Source organism: Muscardinus avellanarius (genome assembly GCF_963383645.1).
Source record: "Muscardinus avellanarius genome assembly, chromosome: 1".
NCBI lineage: Eukaryota > Metazoa > Chordata > Mammalia > Rodentia > Gliridae > Muscardinus > Muscardinus avellanarius.
The window spans coordinates 28,295,122-28,318,644 of record NC_137786.1 but is presented as its reverse complement, the minus strand read 5'-3'; the positions used below and the strand labels follow the sequence as shown (position 1 = coordinate 28,318,644).

Below are 23,523 nucleotides of genomic sequence, written 5' to 3'. Positions count from 1 at the left end.
GACTGCAGTGCTCTGGTGGGTCTTTTTCCTTTGCTGCTCTGTTTCCTGGTATGTGCATGCAGATAGTCAGCTTCGGCTCGCCTAGGTTTCCCTCAGGGGTCACTACTCTGGGCCACTTTTTGACCAGTATTGGAAGATGGTTGTTACTATATTTTACCCAGATTTCTAATTATGGTGAGGAAGGCAAGTCCATGGTTGACTTGCTACTCTTATCATCGGCCTGTATTCAGTCATTTGGTAAAATACTTGTCTATGGCCAACTGAGTGTGCGTGCACGTGTTTTATTTATTTATTTATTTATTTATTTATTTATTTATTTATTTATTTATTTATTTATGGGCCTGGGGATGGAACCCAGGGGGCATTCGACCTCTGAGCTACACCCCTGCCCTGTTTTTTATTTTGAAACAGGGTCTCACTAAGTTACGGAGTGCCTCACCAAGTAGCTGAGGCTATCTGCGAACTGTGATCCTCCCGTCTCAGCCTCCTAAATGCTGGGATTACAAGTGTGCACCAACATGCCTGGCTAGTAGTAATATATTTTAAGGTGTTGTCATCCACTGGAACTTTATTATTATTTTTTTTGTGGTACTGGGGTTGGAACCCAGGTGTGTTCTACCCCTGAGCTACACTTCTAGCCCTATTTTATTCTTTATTTTGAAACAGGGTCTCATTAAGTTGTAGAGGGCCTCCCAAGTTTCTGAGGCTGGCTTTGAACCTGCCTCTCAAGTACTGGGATTACAAGTGTGGGCCACCATGCCTAGCTTTTATTTTAAATTTTAATAGCTCTATATTGTTATTGTCTTCTGTAATGAGCAGAATAGTTTTAAGTTTTCTCTCAGTGTTACAAAAACCTTGGACCTTGCAACTAATAATGATGTCTGAGCTGGACATGATGGTGCACTCTTGTATTCCTATGCTTGTAATCCTAGTACTTTGAGATAGGAGTATCACAGGTTTCTGAGCCTCACTAATTTAGCGAAGCCTTCTGTAACTTAATGAGACCGTGCTTTAAAATAAAATAAAATAAAATAAAATAGGGCTGAGGGTATTGCTCAGAGGTAGAATGTCCATGGGTTCAGTCCCCAGTACCATGTACACACAAAAATGATGATGCCAGTGGTTGATTATTTATTTATTTTTTTTTTGGTCCTGGGGATTGAACACCAACGATATTCTACCTCCAAACTACACACCCCCCAGCCCTTTTTTATTTTTTATTTTGAAATAAGGTCTTGCTGAATTGCTGAGGCTAGCCTCAAACCTGCTATTTCTTCTGTCTCAGCCTCTCAAGTACCATGGTTGATCTTTAAAGTACTATGGTTGATCTTTAACATGTTTTAATTTAGGAAATTCTATACTATTTTTCCAAACTGAAAAAATAGTTATGTGTTTATTGGTCCTTGGAAAATACAGAATATGTAAAAAAGAAAATTTGCCACACATAATCCAAAAGATAATCAAGGTTAATATTTTGATACATTTCCTTCTAATCTTCTATAAGGAAAAAACATTATAGCAAAAATAATTTGGTTTTCTCTTAAATCTTTTCTCAAAAGTATGCATAGATGGTGGAATTAAAATTGTAGACATTTTATTTGTACCATACAAGCTTTCTATCTTTATAAACTATGTATATGTGGCATTTTCAGAAATAGCATACAACCAGGAAGCCTCCCCCCCCCTTTGTCTTTTTGTTGCAGAAACTTATTTTGTTGTAGAGAAACTTATTTTTCTGTTGTCTACTTTTTGACAACAGCTGGAGGGTGGTGGAAACTTAGTATTTGGCTTATTTTCCCATTAGGCTAAGGGTGACTATGGTTTGAAGACTACTTTCAGATTAGATTTTTTTTTTTTTTTTTTTTTTTTTTGGTGGTACTGAGGACTGAAACCAGGGGAATTCTCCCTGTGAGCTACATTCTTAGGCCCCCCCCCCCCTTTCTTTTTTAGTATTGGTAATCGAACCCAGGGGCATTGTACCTCTGAGCTATACTCCCAGCCCTTCTTTCCTATCTGTGCATCTATTGTGGTACTAGGGATGGAACCCAGGGGTATTCTTCCTCTGAGCTACTCCCCCAGCCCTGTTTTTTATCCTTTATTTTGAAACAGGGTCTCACTGAGTTGCAGAGGGCCTCACTAAGTAACTGAGGCTGGCTGTGATTGTGATCCTTCTGTCTCAGCCTCCAAAATACTGGCTTACAAGCCTGCGCCACCACATGCTACCAGTTTAGACTTTTGAGTGACTGTACCCAAGATGTGCCTGGTGTTTAGAATAAAAGGTTCAGCCTTATGGGCTTCATGGTCTAGTTGGGAAGCAGAACAATTTTATTTTGGGGGGGGGTCAGATTTTAGTGTCCATTTTAATAGGACAACATTTCTGCAAAAATAGCAAGTAACACTCATCATTTCTAACTTCTAAACTTTTTTGCTTAGGTGAGACATGGAATCCATTAAAATTGCATTATCAATTAAGAAATGTACGGGAACGATTAGCTAAAAACCTGGTGGAAAAAGGTGTACTGACAACAGAGAAACAAAACTTCCTACTTTTTGACATGACGACACACCCTCTCACCAACAACAACATCAAGCAGCGCCTCATCAAGAAGGTACAGGAAGCGGTTCTTGACAAATGGGTCAATGACCCACATCGCATGGACAAGCGCTTGCTGGCCCTCATCTACCTAGCCCATGCCTCGGATGTCCTGGAGAACGCTTTTGCTCCTCTTCTGGACGAGCAGTATGATTTAGCCACCAAGAGAGTGCGGCAGCTTCTCGACCTGGACCCAGAAGTGGAATGTTTGAAGGCCAACACCAGCGAGGTTCTGTGGGCGGTGGTGGCGGCATTCACCAAGTGACTGTCAGAACTAAACCTTTTCTTTCATGTAAACCAGTAGTTTTTCTTCTATCGACTTCTGGTTTTCTGTAGTTTGTACTTTCCCACATTGTAATTGGATTTTGTTTTAGGAAATGGTGGGTGGCTTTTTCTTTTTTGTATGTATGCAGGATTCTGCTGGTACGAGAGGCCTTCCTCTTTGTGTTTTTAACAATTTTTACTGCCATATTGGCATTCCATTCCCTGTTGCCATTTTCACTGTACCTATTTTGGGTTTCTGGTATGCTTTGAATCTCAGAGTACCTCCAGTCACCTCATATGCACAGCTTTTGGGTTACCTCAGCTTGAGTTTTCCCACTTGTGCACGAACATCTAGCAGTTCTGCCTACAGTTCAGACAGAAGTCACAACAAGGCCTTCAACTCACCAAAGGTAAATATCTGTATCTATTAGGACATTTTATACATAGACCTCAGTTGAGATGTATACTTAACAAATTATTTTTAAATTGAAACAGCCAGCACAGTAAATACTTAATATAAAATGCCCCTTGGATTTTTGCTTCCCATGTAAATCTATTGTATTATTGCACTTGTTATAATTTTAACTATTAAATCATAAAGGTCCAATTGTTTCACAAAGCCAGTTTGGGATGAGCTGCATTCCAGTTATGCTGTATATAGTTTGAATTATATATAAATTACCCCTTCTTCAGGCCACCCCTGCCCCATCTTAGTATTTTGCAAGATTTCATTAGTTTTACACCTGGTGCCCCTTACTTCAGTCATTGTTAATTTGATGGCAAAATAGACCTCTCATCATTGAAGGAGAGAGAAAAGATGTGTATCTGATTGGTGCTGGGATTTTTTTGAGCTCTGCCATTCATGGTACTTTTTGCCTATGCATCTCTTTTTGGGTTTTTTTAATTTGTTATTTTTATTTTTGGCTGGGGGGGTCTTAATAGTTTTTTGATTTCTGTAGGGAAGAGGCTTGTTACCAGTACTAATCTTGAGTACAGTTTTCTTTTTCTGTCAACAAGTAAATTAATGTCTGCTCTGAAATGTCATTTATCTACTCATATTTTCTTGGGAGAAGAAAAAAATCAAATGTCAGTCCTAGCAGATGTTGCATGTAAATTGGTAGCAAATAATGACTACAACTCAGATGATTAAGAGTTTTGTAACAGAAAGCTCTGCTGTTTTAATTTTTATATACAATTATGATACTTAGCACATTGTAAGACTATAAATCTTTGCTTTTTAAAGTTTATTTTTTACTATTTCTTTATCACGGTTTCTCGTACCACCTTTGGTTTCATAATGTAAATACTATATACATTGAACAAATTAAATGTCAATTTTTATTACCATAGTTTCTGTGAATAGTGGGGCTTTCAGGTGTTTAGAAATTTTTTTGGTTAACATTCACTGCAAAAGTACTAGATGGTATATAACTCTAGAATTGAATTTTAAGGGATTCCCTAATATGTATACTATCTTTTTATCTGGAGTAATAAACTATGATCTTGAAAGTGCCTGAATCAGAGCAAGCATGTCTTTTTTATTTTCGTGTTCCTTCATTTGCTTTCAAATGAAGGTTTACTTAAGTATAACATTGTAATATTTTAGTGTAGCACTTGGCAAACTTTTTCTGAAGACCCAGATAGTATTATTGGCTTTGTGAGCCACATATGATATTTGTTGGCAATACTCAATTCTGCTGAATGAAAACTGTCGTGGACAATAGAAATAAAGGGCTAGGCTTGTTTCAATAAAACTTTACAAAAGCAGGCAACTGGCCATAGACTATAGTTTCATCCCCCCATGTTAAGGCATAGAAAAAGGCAGATTTTCTTAACAGGGCAGATAATCTTAGCAGGGCACAGTGGCACATACCTTGAATCCTAGCTACTGGGAGGCTGAAGCCAGCCTGGCAACTTAGCTTTAGACCCTCTGTCATCAAAAACAAACAAACAACAACAACAACAACAACAACAAACCCCAAAAACCCCCTTTCCTCCGAAAATGACAGCAGGGTGGTAATTACATGTAGAAATGTTTAAATTTTTTTCCCATAAGTGGATACTTGTAGCAGGGTGTAGTGGCTCACACCCGTAATTGCAGTACTTGGAAGGATGAGGCAGAAGCATCCGTGTTTGGATGTCAGCATCTGGTAACTTAGACCCAATTTTGAAATAAAAAATACAAAGGGCTGGAGGTAGCTCAGTGGTAGACTGACCCCGCGTTCCATCCCCAGTAACACCAAAATAAAAGGATACTTGAAGCTCATTCTAGTGTGCTGAAATTTTTTATCAGGTGAAGTTTACTGATTTTTTATTGGAAAAATGTTAGAAGCAAAGTGGTGGCTACTTTCTAATGTCTGCACAAGGGAAAGGGGCCTGGCCTGCACTTGTGTCAGTGTTTGGAGCAGAGTGCACGCTCAGTCCTGTGTGTCTCCACAATTCAGGATGATGTTTCTATGCCCATAGAAAAGGAGAGATGTACAATTCAGAGGGGCAGGTGATATCCAGGACTTTTCTAAGATGTTGCTTATAGTCCTCTGTAAAGCAGGAATGATATATCTGTGTGGAAATATAGTATAATTACTATAGGGTAGGAGCAGTATTTCCACAGCTTAATGTTACTGGTTAAAAGTTGTCAGAACCAAGCCGGGCGTGGTGTGGTGGCGCACGCTTGTAATCCCAGCATTTGGGAGGCTGAGACAGGAGAATCTCGGTTCACGGACAGCCTCAGCTACTTAGTGAGGCCCTTTGCAACCCAGTGAGACCCTCTTTCAAAATAAAGAATAAAGAAATACAGAAATAAAGAATGGGGGTGTCACTCGGAGGTAGAATGCCCCTGGGTTCCATCCCTAGTACCACAGAAAAGAGGAAATGGAACCAAGGATCAAAGAGTGGGGCTTTACAGTAATGCTAATAAACACCGCTGTGCGAGCCAGCAGTACTTGCTCTGTCCTTTGGTTCCTTCAGGTATTGTTTGATGACTTTTCTGAAAGCAACCTGTAATGTGGCGCTCTAACAGAAGCTTACTAAATGCAGGTTCTGTACCTAGTGAGGTCTTTTATATCTCATCTGACGTCCTTAAGCTATGGTTACTAGTCTTCATTTAATGAAGAACAGGCACAGAGAGGATGCTTTGCTCAGTCTCACAGTATCCAGAAAGTTTTGATCCCAAACTGATTGAGCAATAGTGATGGCATTCAACTACAGAGGGGTGTGTGTGTGTGTGTGTGTGTGTGTGTGTGTGTGTGTGTGTGTGAGCTATACCTCCAGCTCTTTTTATTTTTTTGTTTTGAAACGGGGTTTCAGTAGGTTGCTGAGAATCTCTAAATTGCTAAGGCTGGCCTTGAACTGTAATTCTCTTGACTCAGTCTCGCAAGCCCTGGGATGAGAGGCATGCTCCAGTGTGCCTAGCTTGTTCCTTTTTATTTGTTTATTTTTATTTTTTGGTACTGAGGATTGATCTCAGGGGCATTCTGCCTCTGAGGTACACTCTCAGACTATTTTATTTTTTTTTTATTTTTATTTTTTTTGGTGGTGCTGGGGTTCCTGGAAGCCCTTCTACCTCTGGGCTACACTCCCAAACCTATTTTTACATTTTTATTTGGAAACAGGGTCTCCTAAGCCAGCGCGCGCGGCTGGCTTCGAACCTGCGCGATCCTCCTGTCTCTGCCTCCCAAGCGCGGGGATTACAAGCGTGCGGCACCACGCCCGGCAACTATTATATTTTTTATTTTGAAATAATCTCAGTAAGTTGCAGAGGGCCTTGATAAATTGCCAAGGCTGGCTGTGAACTGTAGTCCTCCTGTCTCAGTCTCCCAAGTACTTTGATTATAAATCTGGCCCACCACACCTGGGATATTATCCCTAGCCTTTTTTTTATTTTGAAAAAGGGTCTTTAAGTTGCTGAAGCTGCCCTCAAACCTGCAATCATCCTGGCTTAGCCTCTCAAGTACTGGGATTACAGGCATGGGCTACTGTGCCCGGCTGTTTCTTTTTACTTGAGCACCAAGAGGAACCTTTTTTCTGACAGACAGAACCAGAATAGCAGGCATGCAAAAACTTCTCAGGTACAAAAACAGATCAAAGGATATCCCGGTATAATTTACTAAATTATCTTTTGGGGTTGAAAAAGTTAACGAATTCTCTGTTTTTTAGAAGAAAGAAGCATTGACCCATGTCAAATGGCCAAGAATGCCATCGGCCTTCTGCAGTAGGATTGACCAGTGCTTTCTGGCTCATTCCACCATTCAGCTCTATGTTTGTGCCCAGCTTAGTACAAGTCTTTTAAGCACTGAAAGCCCTTGAATTTGGTTATCCCCCAAAAGAAACTGACAAGGTTGGTGCCTCAAACTGGCTCGATGGTGGCCTAGGACCAGTGAGTGGGGACAGCCAACCTGCAGTTGACAAGGGTCCGTGACTGCCAGGCATGGCTGCTCTTGCCCCAGGAGCATGGAAACCAGCAGTCACAAGGTTTTGTGGGTATTACTTTATGAAGTTATTTAATTTTCAACTCTTTGGCCTCTTCATAAACATACTGCGTATCATCAGGTAGTACTGCTCCATTTCACTTTCATCCAGACTAAGGAGTGCAGAACTGAGGTAATTTATCAGCCCTCTGGGTCACAGGACGATAGTCCTGCCTTGTGTAAGTTTTGCACAAAGGTCATATATTCTTTAACAGCACCAGTAAAATGGTAGTATTACTAGTCATAAGCTTTTAGGATAATTCTTTATAGGGTATGGGAGGTAATATGGTTAATCGATTTGCACACTTTTTCAACCTAATACTAAAAATCACATAGGTATTTACTCTTGAACAGAACAGTAGTATAATGTAGCTCCCATTTGTAGAGTTCAGAATAAGCAAACTTTTTTAAAAATGGCTTTATTGTGTAGCTTAGTTAAGTGTCTTTATTGGACATTTGGATCTTCATATTTTTATTACAAATAATGTACATTTTTGTACACATTTTTATATCTCTGATTCTGTAGGAAGAATTAATTAATAGAAGTGGGTTTGGCGAAAGAATATGCTTTGAGATGTAAAAGATAAAGCCGAATCATTCTCTGTGGTTCATGTTGATTCACATTTAACTTAACAGTGCACATGTTGACTTCTCTACATTCTAATCAGTAATGTGAGAGGAAATCATCAATCCTGGCCTTGGGCATAAGAGGGGAGAACTATCAAGTTATTTTAATTATTGAGGAGTAGTTAATTATCACTTACTGTCTTTACTGATAATTTACGTTTTCTCTGTAAATAACCTGCACATACTCTTTCTTTCTTTCTTAATTTTTCTGATGAGCTTGATATTTTTATTGATTCACCAGGATTTAACCCTATGTTTGTGTTGTAATTGGTTTTCCCTGTCTTTGGAGCTGAATTGTGGTAAGTTTTGCTTTTGCTTTCTTTAATATTCAGAAAAGTATAAGTATAGTGTTGAAACATGGAATTGGTGAATTTTTTTTTTTCTTGGCAGTACTTCTGAGCTACACCCACGTCCCACTTTATTTTGAAACAGAGTCTTGTTAAGTGGCTGTGGCCCTTACCAAGCTGCTGAGGCTGGCCAAGAACCTGTGATCCTCCTGTCTCAGTCTCTCAAGTACTGGGATAACAGACATGTGCCAGTAAGGTCTGCTTTGATGGAGGCTTTTCTTTTTTTCATTTTGAAACCAGGGGCATTCTACCTCTATAGAGCTATATCCCCAATTACTTAATTAAAATTTTTGCAGTACTGGGAATGCAATCCAGGGGCATTGTACCTCCAAGCTACATTCCCAGCCCTATCTTTTAGTCTTTTTTATTTTTGAAACAGTCTCACTGAGTTGCAAAGCTGTCTGCAATCTGTGATCCTCCAGTCTCTGCCTCCAAATAATGGGATTACAAGCGTGCGCCACCATGCCTGGCTCTAATTCTTTTATTTTTTTATTTATTTATTTTTTTGTGGTACTGGGATTCCTGGAAGCCCTTCTACCTCCGGGCTACATTCCCAGACCTATTTTTACATTTTTATTTGGAAACAGGGTCTCCTAAGCCAGCGCGTGCGGCTGGCTTCGAACCTGCGCGATCCTCCTGTCTCTGCCTCCCAAGCGCGGGGATTACAAGCGTGCGCCACCATGCCTGGCTAATTCTTTTATTTTAAAACAGGGTCTCACTAAGTTGTAGAGGGTTTCTATAAATTGCTGAAGCTGGCAGAGAACTTGGAGTCCTAATGCCTCACCCTCCCAAGTTTTGGAATTACAAGTAAGCGCCACCATGCCCAGCCTGGTGGAGATTTCTGATTGTTCTACCAAAAGTGTACTTGGTTGGAGGTCAGATTTAAGACTGATTCATAACTTTTGGGGGGAGGCATGATTAAATTAATAGATGGGAAACTAGGTTACGAATCAATCTGCATACAACCATTTTACTAAAATTATGATTAAAATACAAATGGTAAAACATGTAAATAAATGCTTAGGTTAATACATTTGTATCTTTTGTTTTGAAACAGGATCTCACTAGGTTGCGAGAGTTTTGCTCTGTCACTGAGGCTGGCCTCAAACCTGCCATCCTTCTGTCTGAGCCTCCCAAGAACTGGGATTACAGGTGTGTGCCCCATGCCTGGCTGGTTAATGAATTACTTTAAGGTAGATAGGCTTTCAGTCATAACTCAGGTCATGAGATGGATAGAAGCAGACTTTGGCTTCTTCCAAAGTACATTCATCCTAACTCATAAGAGGAAACACTTGTCCTGATTCAATGTGCATCTTTAAGAGAGATTTGTTTTATCTTTTGCATTTGCTCTTTTATGTTTTTTTTTTTAATGTGTAGGTTCGTTCATCTGTTGTTTTTCCTTTGCAAAATATTTGTTGGTGAGATTGGATCATTTGTTAAGTGGTTTTTGAAATTTTAAATTTTACTGGTTTTATCTGCATGGTATAATTTATTCCCTGACTTCTTACATTTCCCAAGAATGGGTAATTGGCTGGAGGCTTAATGGATTCAGTTTCTTTGTGTAGGCGATGCTTTTTCACTGCTGGTGTGTATTTCCATCAGGAACCTCGTTGTGTCTGCTTTTGCCACGTTAGCAACCTTGCTGTTGAATTCTCAGATCCTGCCAGCTATTGGATTTGCAAAGTGGTGATATTTTAAGCTTTACCTTGTCTACATCACCTTTTAGTTTAGTTCATAGAGAAAAAGTAGGATAAATTCTTAGAATTTACTCAGCAAGTTTCAAAGTAGAATTGGATGTTTACTTTGTATACCTTACAAAGAACTTATGGAAAGAAACCATCTATTTTACTGTGTGCCTATAATTGTTAAATAATTGTGCATATTTAAGGAGTATGTGATATTTTGATCTGTGTATACATTATAGAGTGATTCAAACAAGTTATTTAATATGTCTGTCACCTTGATTTTGCGTGTGGTGAGAATGTTCCCATACTTAAAACGTACTCTCTTAGCACTTCAGAAATTACTGTTGTCACCATGTTGTGCAGTGGGTCACTATACAACTTATCTCCTCAGTATCAAATTTTATACCTAGCCGGGCATGGTGGTGCACGCCTGTAATCCCAGTACTTGGGAGGCTGAGATAGGAGGATCGCAAGTTCATAGCCAACCTCATCTGCTTACTGAGGCTCTCCTCAACTTAGCGATACCCTGTTTTAAATAAAGAATAAAAATTCGGGCTGGGGGTGTAGCTTGGAGGTAGAATGCCCCTAGATTCAATCCCCAGTTCCGCAAAAGTAAAAAATAAAATTGTGTACCCCTTGATCAATATCTTTTTTCTCATCCTTTTTGGTAAATCACTTTTTTGCTATCTGTGCTGAGATTGACTTTTTTTTTTTTTTTTGGTGGTACTGGGGGTGGAACCCAGAGGTTTTCTACCTCCAGGCTATACTCTCAGACCTCATTTTTAATATTTTATTTGGAAACAGGGTCTCACTAAGTTGCTGAGAGCCTCACTAAGTAGCTGAGGCTGGCTTCGAACCTGTGCGATCCTCCTGTCTCAGCCTCCCAAGCGCAGGGATTACAAGTGTGCGCCACCACGCCCGGCTGAGATTGACTTTTATTTAAGAGTCTATGCATAAGTGAGATTATAATAGTATTTGTCCTTTTACGTCTGGTTATTTCACTTAGCATTATATGTATTGTATTTTTCTAGTTGACTCTTGTGAAATTATTTAGCTTGATCCTGTATTTTACCTAACTTCTGAATTTCTCTAGTTTTGGTGTGTGTTAGTCATACTTTGTCATTTCTTGATGTATTTTAGTACATTTTGTGGTACCAGGTCATGGTTCCTACTGGTTTCCTGGGCTTGCCCCTGGTGTGCTCTTGCCTGTAGGGATGGTATTTCTTGCTCTTACTTGAAAAAATTTTCTTTTATTTCTTTTATTTATTATGTGTTGGGGAATGAACCAGGAGCATTCTACCTCCAAGCTATACACTCAGCCCTTTTTATTTATTTTATTTTATTTTTTTTGTGGTACTGGGGATGGAACCCAGGGGCATTCTACCTCAGAGCTGTACCCCCAGTCCTATTTTTTATTCTTTATTTTCGGAAACAGGGTCTCAATGAGTTGCAAAGGGCCTCACTAAGTAGTAGATGAGGTTGTCTGCAAACCCTGATCCTCCCGTCTCAGCCTCCCAAGTGCTGGGATTACAAGGGTGCACCACCACGCCCGGCTCTATGTTTTTGTTTTGAAACAGGGTCTAACTTGGTCATGCGAGTCTTGCTATGTTGCTGAGGCTGGCCTGGAACCTATGATCCTCCTGTCTCCGCCTCCCAAGGGCTGAGAATACAGGCATCTACCATCATGCCCAGCCGTATTTTTTATTTTGAAATAAGGTCTCACTATATTGCTGAGGGCCTCGCTGAATTGCTGAGACTGGCCTTGAACTTGGATTTCTCCTGTCTCAGCTTCCTAAATACTGGGATTTATAGGCATCCAGCTTATGTCTCATTTTCACACGGATTACTTTTACTTTCTTTTGGGAGAGATGTGGGTCAGATTGGCTTACATTAGTTGTCAGCTTTCCTTTCTGTTTCGGTAGAGTGCTAAGATATATTGTTTACTATCAGAAATCTCTAGGTCTGCTCCCCTCATCCACTTCTGAGCCTTCTTATTCCTGACCCCTGTTCTTGTCCTGCCCACTTTGGGTTGTTTCCAGTGGTTTCTCAGTGTGGGGCTTTGAGGGCAGAGCTGCCTACACTGTCCATGATGAGGGTGGAAAACTTGAGGTCCATCTGCTGCTGTCCTGCGCGGCCCCTGAGCTCTCGTGCTCGGTGGCGTCGGCTCTCGGCTTGGACAAACCAGATACTTCACTCTCCCTGAGAGACCTGTTTGGGTCACGATCCCTGCTGCCTCCCTTGCAGGCTGTGGTCCAGGTCGGTCTGTGGTGACGGCAGTGGGGCTTTGCCTCCACCCGCTTGTTCGGGGTTTGTGGGGCTTCGCGTCTGGTTCGGCGTCGCTGTGTACCAAGGTTTCTCTGTATCTTGCATGTGTGCACCTTTTGCATATTTCTTTCCCTCCCTGTCATCTCATCTTCTCCCCTTTTCTGCCCTTCCCTTTACTAGTTATATTTGTAAGACAGACCCCATCAGGATTAGGTGAGATCTAAGCCCGCCGCTCGGCCCAAGATTGGTCTTTGGCAGATTCTTTGTAGCTCTGCTTAGGCATTGTTCATTTAGTCCTTAAGGCCTGGAGTGGGAAGGTGTACACCAGCTGATTTTAATCTCTGAGATGTTTGGGGGAATGAGCAGGAACAGCTCTCTCTTACTTCATTGAAAGGAGCATTCTACCTCTGAGGTACACAATCAGAACTACTTTATTTGTATTTTGAAAACAGGGTCTCGCTAGGTTGATTAGAGCCTCGCTACTTGCTGAGGCTGTCCTCGAACCTGTGATCCTCCTGTCTCAGCCTCCCAGGTACTGAGATTATAGACGCATGACACTGTGCCTAGGTTCCAGTCACCTTTTAACCAATAGATAACAAGCAGACATTTGTTTATCTTGCTACTATTACTCTGTAACTACAGAACAATGAAAAAAGAAGTAGTAAGCAGAGTTTTTATTTTTTTAAAATTACTTAAAAAAGTTGTTTACAGAGATGTGGATTTACATAACTTGGTAACGACATTTAAAAAATGTACAGGCTATCTCATATTATTGCACTTACTCTTTAATATATAAGGCATTTTATTTTACATAAATAAAGGATGACGTATAATATACAACAGGTGGGGTGCCAATGAGTCAACCATACGATTTGATGAGATGCATGTGGGAGGATGGAAAGGAGTCCCAACCTCCTCTGGCCTTCACGGTATGTTCTTGCAACTACGATTTACATGTTATATATTTACCCTCATAGCTTACTGTGAATGAATGGCTAGCTTTAAAAAAAAGTTTTAGTAGAACAATATGATTAGTGTTCACTTCAGGGAGTGTGGGAATTTATTAGACTAACTGGAAATACTAGTCATGCCTTGAACACTGAAGACAAATAAATAGCTTTCTATCTCAGGGTCAAAGACAGTTTAGCTTTTGCTTCTTCCCTTAAACTTCTACTCTTGGCCAAGGGGCCCTTCTGGCAAGAATCTAGTAGAGAAACGGCTGATGATTTTACCATAGAGTGGTAAACTAGAGGCCTACCCTTGTCCTCTTCAGATACGCTGAAGAGGGTCTCGGGAAGGAGACCACGCCATTGTGCTAGAGTCCTGTCTGTTTGCACAGGGCCGTGCATTTCTTGTTAGTAGGCAGAGTAAGAGTAGAGGCAAAATGGTTTTCAGTGTTGACTTCAGAGTCTCTTGTCTTTTAGGCAAGCAGCAGAAACCACAAAATTGACCCCAGAGACTTCAAAAACAACCTAGCATGCACCTTGCACTGACTTTCTATAGTATCCTACCTGTAACTGTAATGAAAAGTAGACGCTAAATCAATCAGGTTTTTCTAGCTAACTTTTGTAGTACATTTTTCTTTGTATAACCTGTCGAAAAATGAGAAATCTGGGCTTGGACAAACCAGATATTTCACTCCCTCTGAGAGACCTGTTTGGGTCAACTCCATGAATGTTTAGCAGGATTGGTCACTCAGAAAAATGGTGTACAGAGGTGACAGCTAAGGCAGCGCCATGATCCGGGGCTCGCAGCCATACACCCAGCTGTACGCTAAAGAAACCAACATAAACCAGCGCCCCGTGTGCAGGTATGACAAATGTAGTCTCCACCCGTGTTCCCAGGACTCAGCAGGCTGGCCCACACCGCCTGTGGATTTGGGTTTTAGTACTACAGCTTCTTTACCTTGACGGTGACCCACCCTGTTTTTCTATTTTCCTCCTCATTCATACCACGTTTTGGTAAGTGAGGCTGACGAGGCTTTGGAATTTTAGGAAAGTAAGGTTCAGCGCAAAGCGAGAAAAGCCAGCTTTGGGACAAGGACTGGCTCATCGAATGGGAATGGCTACTTCAGAGAAGCTCCTGGCGCCCGGGGAGCTTCACAAGCAGCGTGAGGCACAGCATCTGCTGCAGAAAAACGTTTTTGGCAAAAGGAAGAATTCCTAAGATGAGAAAGCAGAAACGGCAAAGCTTCAGTCAACCACCGTAGAGCTCTGACATTGTTAGACCAGGTCAAGAAAAGAGGTCCGGGACTTAGAAATACTGCATTTCTTAAGTGTGCTGGGAATGAGGAGAAAAACCAAAGTTTCTCCAGCAGGACTTTAAGCTCTTCGATTTGGATTATAAACAGGATGCCTATGCTTAGAAGTCTAAGGACACTGAAGAGATGCTTGAGTCCTAGAAATGTAGTTTAAATTAGTGGTTGGAGTACATGAAATGTAGAAATGGAAACCCAGTGTGACTGATGTCTGTCGGCTCTGGTGGTGTCCCGTCTTGAGTTCACGCGTGTACTCAAGACAAGTTTCCTAGTTTGCAAACTAGATGCAAGGTGCTTTCAGATGTGGAACTGAGACAGCCTCCCTGAGACAGCGAAGCTCACGGCTGTGTGGTACAGTCTCTTGGAACTGTTATTCTGTAAAACAGCCTTTTGACTTTAACTTGCAGAAATAGAAAATGATTAATACTTTAGAGTCAGTAACCCATAGAGTTGAACTCTGTATCCATACATTATACATTATATTCATTAAAAAATAATTACTTTCTGTACTTTGCTTTTGCATTTTTTGGATAATTCCTGAGCTCAGCCTAACAGGTCATAATTTATTTTCCTTAAGTCTCATTTTTTTTCCCCCCAGGGTAACAGACAGACCTACATACAGCTATTCCTCCCCTGGACTGTGCCTGAAAGCAGTGCCATTTACTTACGGAATTGTTTCAAATGGCAGTCTCTTTAGCTGTGACGTTGTGTCACCCCGCAGGCCTTTACTCCCCAGGACAGTATGTGGGGATAGGCATAAGAGGGATATGAAGGTGTCTTAAATGGAGGTGGGTGTGTCATCTCTTGTATCCCCACTGCACACACAAAAGGAGGGGACAGGCACTGGGAACAGAACGAGCCTTCGCTGCCCAGGTGATCGGGTGGGAAGGCTTCCAGAGTTCAGCTTCGCCTCGGCTGCAACACAGTAGGCTAGGCTTCACGTATGGGCATAGACTCGGAGAGTGTTATGGTCCTCGTGTATAGCACTGTTGAAACCCGTCATTTCTAAAAGTCTTGATTTGCTAAGGTAAGAAAGCCGAGAAAAGGAGATTCTTGTTTAAATTCATGAAGAATTCCTGTGCTTTCTAATGACTAACTGCACAGGCCCTTCTGGAACTGACTTCATAATATTCCAGGCGTCGAAGTGCATGAGCCCGACCAGAGGTTTCCCATTAATAGCAAGAACTTCATCTCCAGCTTCTATTGTCCCAGCTTGTGCAGCGGCACCACCTGTTAGAACACACACAGAATGTCAGAACAAGCCACAGATGCACGTGCTATCCATCATCCCCCCATCTTAAAATTTAAATGAGAAAAAGCACTAAATGATACGTCGATATTCCTAAGGAAACTTTTGAGACACAAGGCACAAATACCAATAAAATTAGTTGAACTAGTGGGGCGTGGTGGCGCACGCTGATAGTCCCAGTACTTGGGAGGCTGAGACGAGGATCGCAGGTTCCAGGACAATTGCAGCAACTGAGCAAGACCCTCGGCACCCTTGCAAGACCCTGTTTCAAAATGGGCTGGGGTATAGCTTGGAGGTAGGCTGCTTCTGTATTCAAAACCTGGTAGCACGCACACAAAGTAAATGAAATTAAAAATAAACTGGAAGCCGGGCATGGTGGAGCACGTTTGTAATTCTGATACTTGGGAGGCTGAGATAGGAGAATCGCAGGTTCAAAGCCAGCCTTGACAACATATTGAGGCCCTCTACAACTTAGTGGGACCCTGTCTCCAAATAAGAAATAAAATTAGGCTGGGGTTTAGCTCAGAGGTAGAATGCTTCTGGATTCAATCTCCAGTGCCACATGTGCACGCGTGCGCGCACATGCACACATTGAACAACATGAAAATTTAACTCTGTAGCCTCCTCCCCCACCCCAAATATGAACAGCTGACAAGGGGTGAAGATAATTTGAATGTACTTAATCAACAGAGGGTTAGCACTCAGACTAGCTAAGGACCTACAATCAATAGGAACAATACTAAATACAGAGGAAGGTGGGCAAAGAAAGTCAGGAAAGTCCAAATTACCAGTCAGCCCAGGAGAGCAGCTTCCACCTGTCAACAGATACCTGGCTGGTACCCTGAAGTTGGCCGGCGTTCAGTGCTCCTGCCTGGCAAGACTGATGGTGTCGCTCAGCTTGGTACCTACCCAACGGTTATGTGGATAACACGAGTGCTAACGTGTAAGAGACAACAGGGCCACCGCGGAATAAGCCCTGTATGTCACAAAGTAATTTAAGACATCTAAAAATTGGAAAATGAGTTTGGTTTCCAAGCAGAAGGCACTGATTTCTCAAGACATAGAAAGAAAACAGGTAGGCTGACTCAGCTTCCCAGGATGCTACCTTTGTACACTCTCTTGATGACCAGGGGCCCCTCTCCAGACATAGATGATTTCCCTCCGTCCAGACTCAATCCCAGCCCAGCAGAGGTCTTGAGCACTTCCACACACAGAGCGTCTGGGGCAGCACCGCTTCTCCCTGCAGATGACAGCATTGGTCAGGACAGAAATAAGCACTCGTCCATGGCCCCCCATGTGTTACTTTCTGCACCATTATAATCCTCATCTACATCACTGTTGTTTCAAGAACTCACTGTTTAAAGAAGTCAGCCCAAGTTGGGCATGGTAATGATTATGCCTGTAATACTAGTAGTTGGGAGGCTGAGACAGGAGGTTCTTGGTCAGCCTCAGCAATTTAGTGAGACCCTAAGCTGGGGGTAGGTGGCGCATGCTTGTAATCGTAGCATTTGGGAGGCTGAGACAGGAGGATTGTGGCTTGTGGCCAGCCTCAGCTACTTAGGCCCTTGCAATTCAGTGAGACCTGTTTCAAAACAAAGAATTAAGCCAGGTGTGGGTGCATGTTTGTAATCCCAGCATTTGGGAGGCTGAGACTGGAGGATCGTGGTTCGCAGTCAGCCTCAGCTACTTAGTGAGGCTCTATGCAACTTAGACACTGTTTCAAAATAAAGAAGAAAAAAAATAGGGCAGGGGATGTAGCTCGGAGGTCAAATGCCTCTGGGTTCCATCCCCAGACCCGCAAAAAAATAAAATAATTAAAAATAGGGCTGGGGTTGTAGCTTGAAGGTACAATACCCCTGGGTTCCATCCCCAGTACTGCAGAAAGTAAAAGTAAAAAAAAAGAGCTTGGGTTCAACCACCAGTACCAAACAGAAGTCTTCCCCAAATCCATATCTTCCTGGCACCCACAAGTCCCGTCTACCGTTAGGTGCTTAGAACGGCCTCCGAGCCTGGCACACAGGGTCCTGGCCTTCCAGGGTAGGGCTGCCTGCCTGGCTGGGTGCAGGCATGGAGAATGCTTTGTGCCCAAGCAGGAGTCCCAGAGACAAACCTGCTCTTGTCAAGCCTGCACTGCTGGAACATATTTCAGTAAGGAGGGAAGTCACACTAAGGAAAGCATATTCCATTTCCTGCCAACCCTGGCTACCATGGCAGCAGAGTTTCACTGTCTGGCACCGAAATCAGCATCCCGGCTGTGCCTGGCCTCCTGCGAGACCGGAGTCATTGACTCAGGCTCCCTGGGACCAGGCGGAGCTTCCTTCCGTGCCCTGCCTGCCGGTGCTGCTGTCCTCACACACTGGCTGCCTTCATTGACAGCTGGCTGTTGCTGTGGGGAGAGGTGTTAACTCTCCACAGAGTTAACTCCACAGCAACCGCCTGGCACCACTCTGGGGTCTGAGTAGGGCCGTAAACTTGCCTTTTAATTTTCCTCCCTCAGGTGCTGTTCCAGCCGAGGCTGTTAGAGCCGAGTGGCAAAGGTGACCTCATCCACAGGCAGATTAAACTGCCCACCTAGCATATTCTTCAGGGTTGAGACAGAGCTAAGACTCTTCACCCTGGAACATTAAGGCCAGTCCACTGTTGTGGTTTCAGGAGCGCCAACACGTGGTCTGAAGGACATTTAGTATTATCGGGAGTGGCACGATATTTCAATAGGTGATTCTACCTGCTATTAAAGAGAAAACAAGCACCAGGCATGATGGCGCACGCTTGTAATCCCAACATTTGGGAGGCTGAGACAGGAGGCTCGCAGGTTTGCGGCCAGCTTCAGCTACTACGTGAGGCTCTTTGCAACCCAGGGAGACCCTGTTTCAAAATAAAGAATAAGAAATAGGGTTGAGGGTATAGCTCGGAGGTAGAAGGTCCCTAGGTTCCATCCCTAGTACTGAAAAAAAAAAAAAGAAAATAAAAAGATAAAGAGAAAACAAACAGTGGCTCTCAACTCTGCCTCATGGAATCATTTGAGAGCACTGAAAAGGTACTGATGCCTGGTCCCCCTCCTCAGAGGAGAATTTCTGCGCCTCAGGACTTTGGAAGGCCCTCCAGGTGTCTTGCATGTGCAGCATATTGCAGGAGGCCCAAGTCAGATGCTGCCATGTGGTAAGGAGGGACTGCAAAGGAGCAGGGAGGCGCTGGGAAACGGGAGAGCGGGCATATAGTAGAGCCGGAATAAGCTCAAGTCCTCAGGGTGCTTTTCAGGTGCTTACAACTTGATAGCTCTGGAGGGTCTGGTTCCAGACCAGACGCCTGGAAGGTGCCACAGAAATATGTCATGATTAATGATAGGATAGTCCTCTGCATCTGAATTCATGAGTCTCAAAAGCCCTGGCAGCTGTTAAGATTAAGTGCCTTTGACAGGTTGAGTGCCCAGGATCCTACTGGAAACACACTCCACAGCGGGCAGTGCTGGGCAAGGGTGAGTGTCACCGGTCCGTCGCCTCCCTACATTGAGAAGGACTTTGCTCTCCAGGAAGCAGGGGTGCCCTGGCAGCAGGAGGAGAGCTGAGGACAGGGCCCTGGGAGGCACCTGGACGGGAAGAGTGTGTCCTCTGATCAAGCAAAACCTTTACAAGAGGCTCAGGCCACAGTGAAGCTAAGTTGAGCAGAGGCGTTCAGGAGAGATGCTGCGAAGAGACAAAGGGCTCCTCTGAAAGGCAGTGCCCCCTGAACTGCGCACCTCATCTGCCTCTGGACTGCGGAGAGAGGTCGCTCCTGAAGGCAGAGGCAGTGGACACCCTGGAAGCCTGCTTCTCTGCGGTGTAACCAGCCAGGACCTACTGTCAGGTTCCTTGTGAGGGCAGAGGAAAGCTGCCGTGAACCCCTCCCAGCAAGCTCTTCTGGCTCTTTTCAAATGCAAAAACATGCTTCCTCATTTCTGTTTCTTTGAAAATAGAGACTCCAAACCTTGAGGTTTCCCAAGGACACATCTGGAATTTCTCCTTCAGTGTTGATTCTCCTCTCTCAAGAGTTCCATGTTTTACTTACCAGCCACTTAAGTCCTAACAAGGAGATATAAATATAAAAAGGCTTCTTCTTAGGATATTTAGAGAAGCTTCCAAGCAGTCATCTTAAGTTTGCAAAAGTGTGGCTTTAACTTCTGGGGTTTTAATTATTGCTAACACTGCTTTTGTAAGAAGCATCCCAAAATGCTAGGTTACATTTAATTTTTTCTGGCCCAGGAATTGGCCATTATTATTATTATTACTATTATTATTATTATTTTTTTTTTTACAGTTTTAGGGATGGAACCCAGGGGCATTCTACCTCCGAGATACACCCCTGCCCCTATTTTTTCATCTTTTTATTTTTTGAAACAGGGTCTCAATGAGGTGCGAAGGGCTTCGCCAAGTAGCTGAGGCTGTCTTCGATCCTCTGGTCTCCACCTCCTGAATGCTGGGATTACAATCGTGCACCACCATGCCCAGCCTTGCCATTATCTTTTTTTGTGTCCAATCCACTATTTTGTCTACCCAGCTGCTCACGCCCTGCTGGTTGCTGAACTGCTGTCTTACCGGTTCTGGGCTCCACTGGCACGGTCTTCCTGGACAGTGAACTCTTTCCATTGGCCACGAGAGGCTCTTCCCTGGCGGAAGACCTGGGCTGGTCATTCCCTTTCCTGATGGCCATGAGGACATGTCTGTGCAGCTGAGCCTGATGCAGAACCTTTAGGACATCTCCGTGTGCTAAGCCGGCCAGTGAGGCACCGTTGACAGACAGAAGGAAATCCCCTCGGTTCATAGTCCCTTCCTGTGAAGCCGCTCCCTGAGAAAACACCCTGTGGACCTGGGTTGGCAGAAGGAAGAGAATGAAAGCCAAATCCGTGTATGACAGCCAGATGGGAACTGCAAATCCGTAGTGAAGAAACTTTCTAGTGACGAGTTTTCTAAATCATATGAATACATAGTTTATCAAAAACACATTCAGCGTGAGGCATGGAATTACAAATGTCAACACCAGCATCTGCACATATTTTTCACTCAACTTCTTGTCAATATCTGCTATGCGCCTGGCATCCATGGGGCAACAGGGGTACAAAGGCTGCCGAGACCTGGGATTATTCAATGAACGTGGCTTTGGTAATAGTCTAAAGGCCTCTCAGTGCTACAAAATTTTGTCACTGTTCTTCAAAAGGAAGTGATTTTATAAGTAAATGTAACTTTGGCCAATTGATACTGTGTGTTTCTAGTGCTTATATAAGATATTTAGGCAAATTTATAAAAATGTAGATAGCCAGACATGGTGGTGCACACTTGGAATACCATTGGGGAGGCTGAGACAGGAGGATTGCCGTTTGTGGCCAGCCTCAGCTATTTGGTGAGGCCCTCTGCAACTTAGTGAGACTCTGTTTCAAAATAAAGAATAGATAATAGGGCTGGGCGTGTAGCCCAGAGGTAGAATGCCCCTGGTTTCCATCTCCAGTACTGCAAAAAGAAAAAGAAAAAAAGTGAAAGAAAGAGAGAAAGAAAAAGAATGTAGATGGCATACGCCTGTAATCTCAGTACTTTGGAGGCTGGGACAGGAGTATTATGGGTTTGAGGCAAGCCTCAACAACTTAGGCCCTCCACCACTTAATGAGACCCCGTTTCAAAACAAAAGTAAATAAAAAAATAAAGATAGGGCTGGGGGTGTAGCTTGGAGGTAGAATGTCCCTGAGTTCAATCCCCAGCAACACACACACACACACACACACACACACACACACACACACACTAGGTTTCTGTGTACTGGCATTTGGCCTATACATGATGTCAGCCATGTGCTAAAAATGCTTATCTTTGCCAGTGAAAATATAATGTACGACTTTCTCCACATTTCCATTTCTATGTTGGTAGCAGGAAACGAGACTCAGCAGTCTTTGAACGCGGAGCGGAGTCTGTCCTGATCCAAACCTGCGGCTGCCTGAGGAGCGATTTTCTGAGAGCCCGGCCACACTGTCACTTACCATGATTGATTTCAGCTCCGCATCCATCCCGCCTGCCACACTGAATCCCAGACCTGAGCCTTCTTTTTTATTCAAGACTATAAAGCAAATATCTTCTTCATTCTAGTGAAGAGAGGAGAGAGGGGGGAATTACCATGCATTCCGTGTGCCACGAGTACGACGCTCTGACCCAGTCCTCCTGTCAGTGCTTGTTGCAGCGGCACTGCTTCCCAGCTCTTAAGAAATGCTGGAGGAGTCCCCGCGCAACCCTCCCGTACCCCTCCTGGGTGGTGTTTCCACACTGTAGCGGTGGAACCCAGGGAATGGCAATAAGAACCGCGATGGGGACTTGGGGCTGTTAAGAATTCCCGAGTCTTGCCAGGCGGGGTGTCTCATGCCTATAATCCCAGTACTGCGGAGGCTAAGACAGGAGGATAACGGGTTCAAGGCCAGCCTCAGCAACATAAACCCTATTTAAAAAAAATTAAAAAATAAAAAAAGGCTGGGGATGTAGCTCAGAGGTAAAATGCCCCTGGCTTCAATCCCTAGCACACTCCTTCTGAAAAAATATTCCCAAGTCTTCAAAACATTTGAGGCACCAGATTGTGTCTCTAAATCTGATCGCAGAACATAATTTTACCATAAAGGGAATTTCTTATCCTATAATTCTTTAAGTTGATAGTTGAACAAAAGCCAGCTTCCACAACTGCAAAAATGATATATGCCAAGAGGCAGTATAAAAGTACATCAAGGCCACGCAGGTGCAGTTAATTAACTAGCAGTCCATAAAATACATAATATGGTAAAAAAAAAAATATATATATATATAAAGCCTGCTGCCAGGTGAGGTGGTGCACACCTGTAATCTAAGATACCTGGGAGGCTGTGGCAGAGGCAGGAGGATCACAAATTCAAGGCCAGTCCAGCAACTTAGCGAGACTCTGTCAAAATAAAAACCAGGGCACCCCTGGGTTTGATCCCAGCACCATAAAAGATAAATAAAATAAAAATGCATGTGTGTATATGTATATGTATACGTGTGTGTTAAAATTAATTGTCACGCCAGGCGTGGTGGCTCACGCTTGTAATCCTCGCGCTTGGGAGGCAGAGACAGGAAGATTGTGCAGGTTCAAAGCCAGCCTTGCTGGCTTAAGTGACCCTGTTTCCAAATAAAAATATAAAAAATAGGTGTCTGGGAGTGTAGCCCGGAGGGTAGAAGGGTTTCCAGGAACCCCAGTACCACCAAAAAAAAAAAAAAAAAAAAAAAAAATATATATATATATATATGGCTGAAGATAAGGATTAAGACTTTATTTTTATTTTGTTAATTATTAATTATTATTATTAATTAATTAATTAATTTATTTATTTATTTTTGGTGGTACTGGGGTTCCTGGAAGCCTTTCTACCTCCGGGCTACACTCCCAGACCTATTTTTACATTTTTATTTGGAAACAGGGTCTCCTAAGCCAGCGTGTGCTTCGAACCTGCGCGATCCTCCTGTCTCTGCCTCCTAAGCGCGGGGATTACAAGCGTGCGCCACCATGCCCAGTGATACTGTAACATTCTTAATAGTGTTCTAGGATTAAGTACTAGAACAAGTACTTCAAGCTTTAATCAAAAGGTCTCTTGGAGCTGAGTGTGGTAGTGTACCCTTTAATTCCAGTACTTGGGAGGCTGAGACAGGAGGATGGCAGGTTCAAGACCAGCCTCAGTAAATTAGACTCTCAGCAACTTAGCAAGACCCTGTTTCAAAACAAAACCCAGAAAGGACTGGGGGTGTAGCCTGG

The 23,523-nt window shown here is 43.1% G+C and overlaps 2 protein-coding genes across 2 annotated transcripts in view; one reads left to right on the top strand and one right to left on the bottom strand.

Moving 5' to 3' along the window:
* The window catches only part of GOLPH3 (golgi phosphoprotein 3), a gene marked incomplete at both ends in the record, with an annotated part of 41,384 nt that extends 38,526 nt beyond the window's left edge, over window positions 1-2,858 (top strand). Inside the window, one exon of the mRNA XM_080700701.1 lies at window positions 2,434-2,858. Coding sequence (XP_080556827.1) covers window positions 2,434-2,858 — 425 coding nt within the window. The remainder of the gene's footprint in view (window positions 1-2,433) is intronic.
* A 12,709-nt stretch (window positions 2,859-15,567) lies between these two features.
* The window catches only part of PDZD2 (PDZ domain containing 2), a gene marked incomplete at both ends in the record, with an annotated part of 280,449 nt that continues 272,493 nt past the window's right edge, over window positions 15,568-23,523 (bottom strand). The window contains 4 exons of the mRNA XM_080699919.1: window positions 15,568-15,734; window positions 16,859-16,993; window positions 20,325-20,595; window positions 21,755-21,856. Of these exons, the coding sequence (XP_080556045.1) occupies window positions 15,568-15,734; window positions 16,859-16,993; window positions 20,325-20,595; window positions 21,755-21,856 (675 nt within the window). The remainder of the gene's footprint in view (window positions 15,735-16,858; window positions 16,994-20,324; window positions 20,596-21,754; window positions 21,857-23,523) is intronic.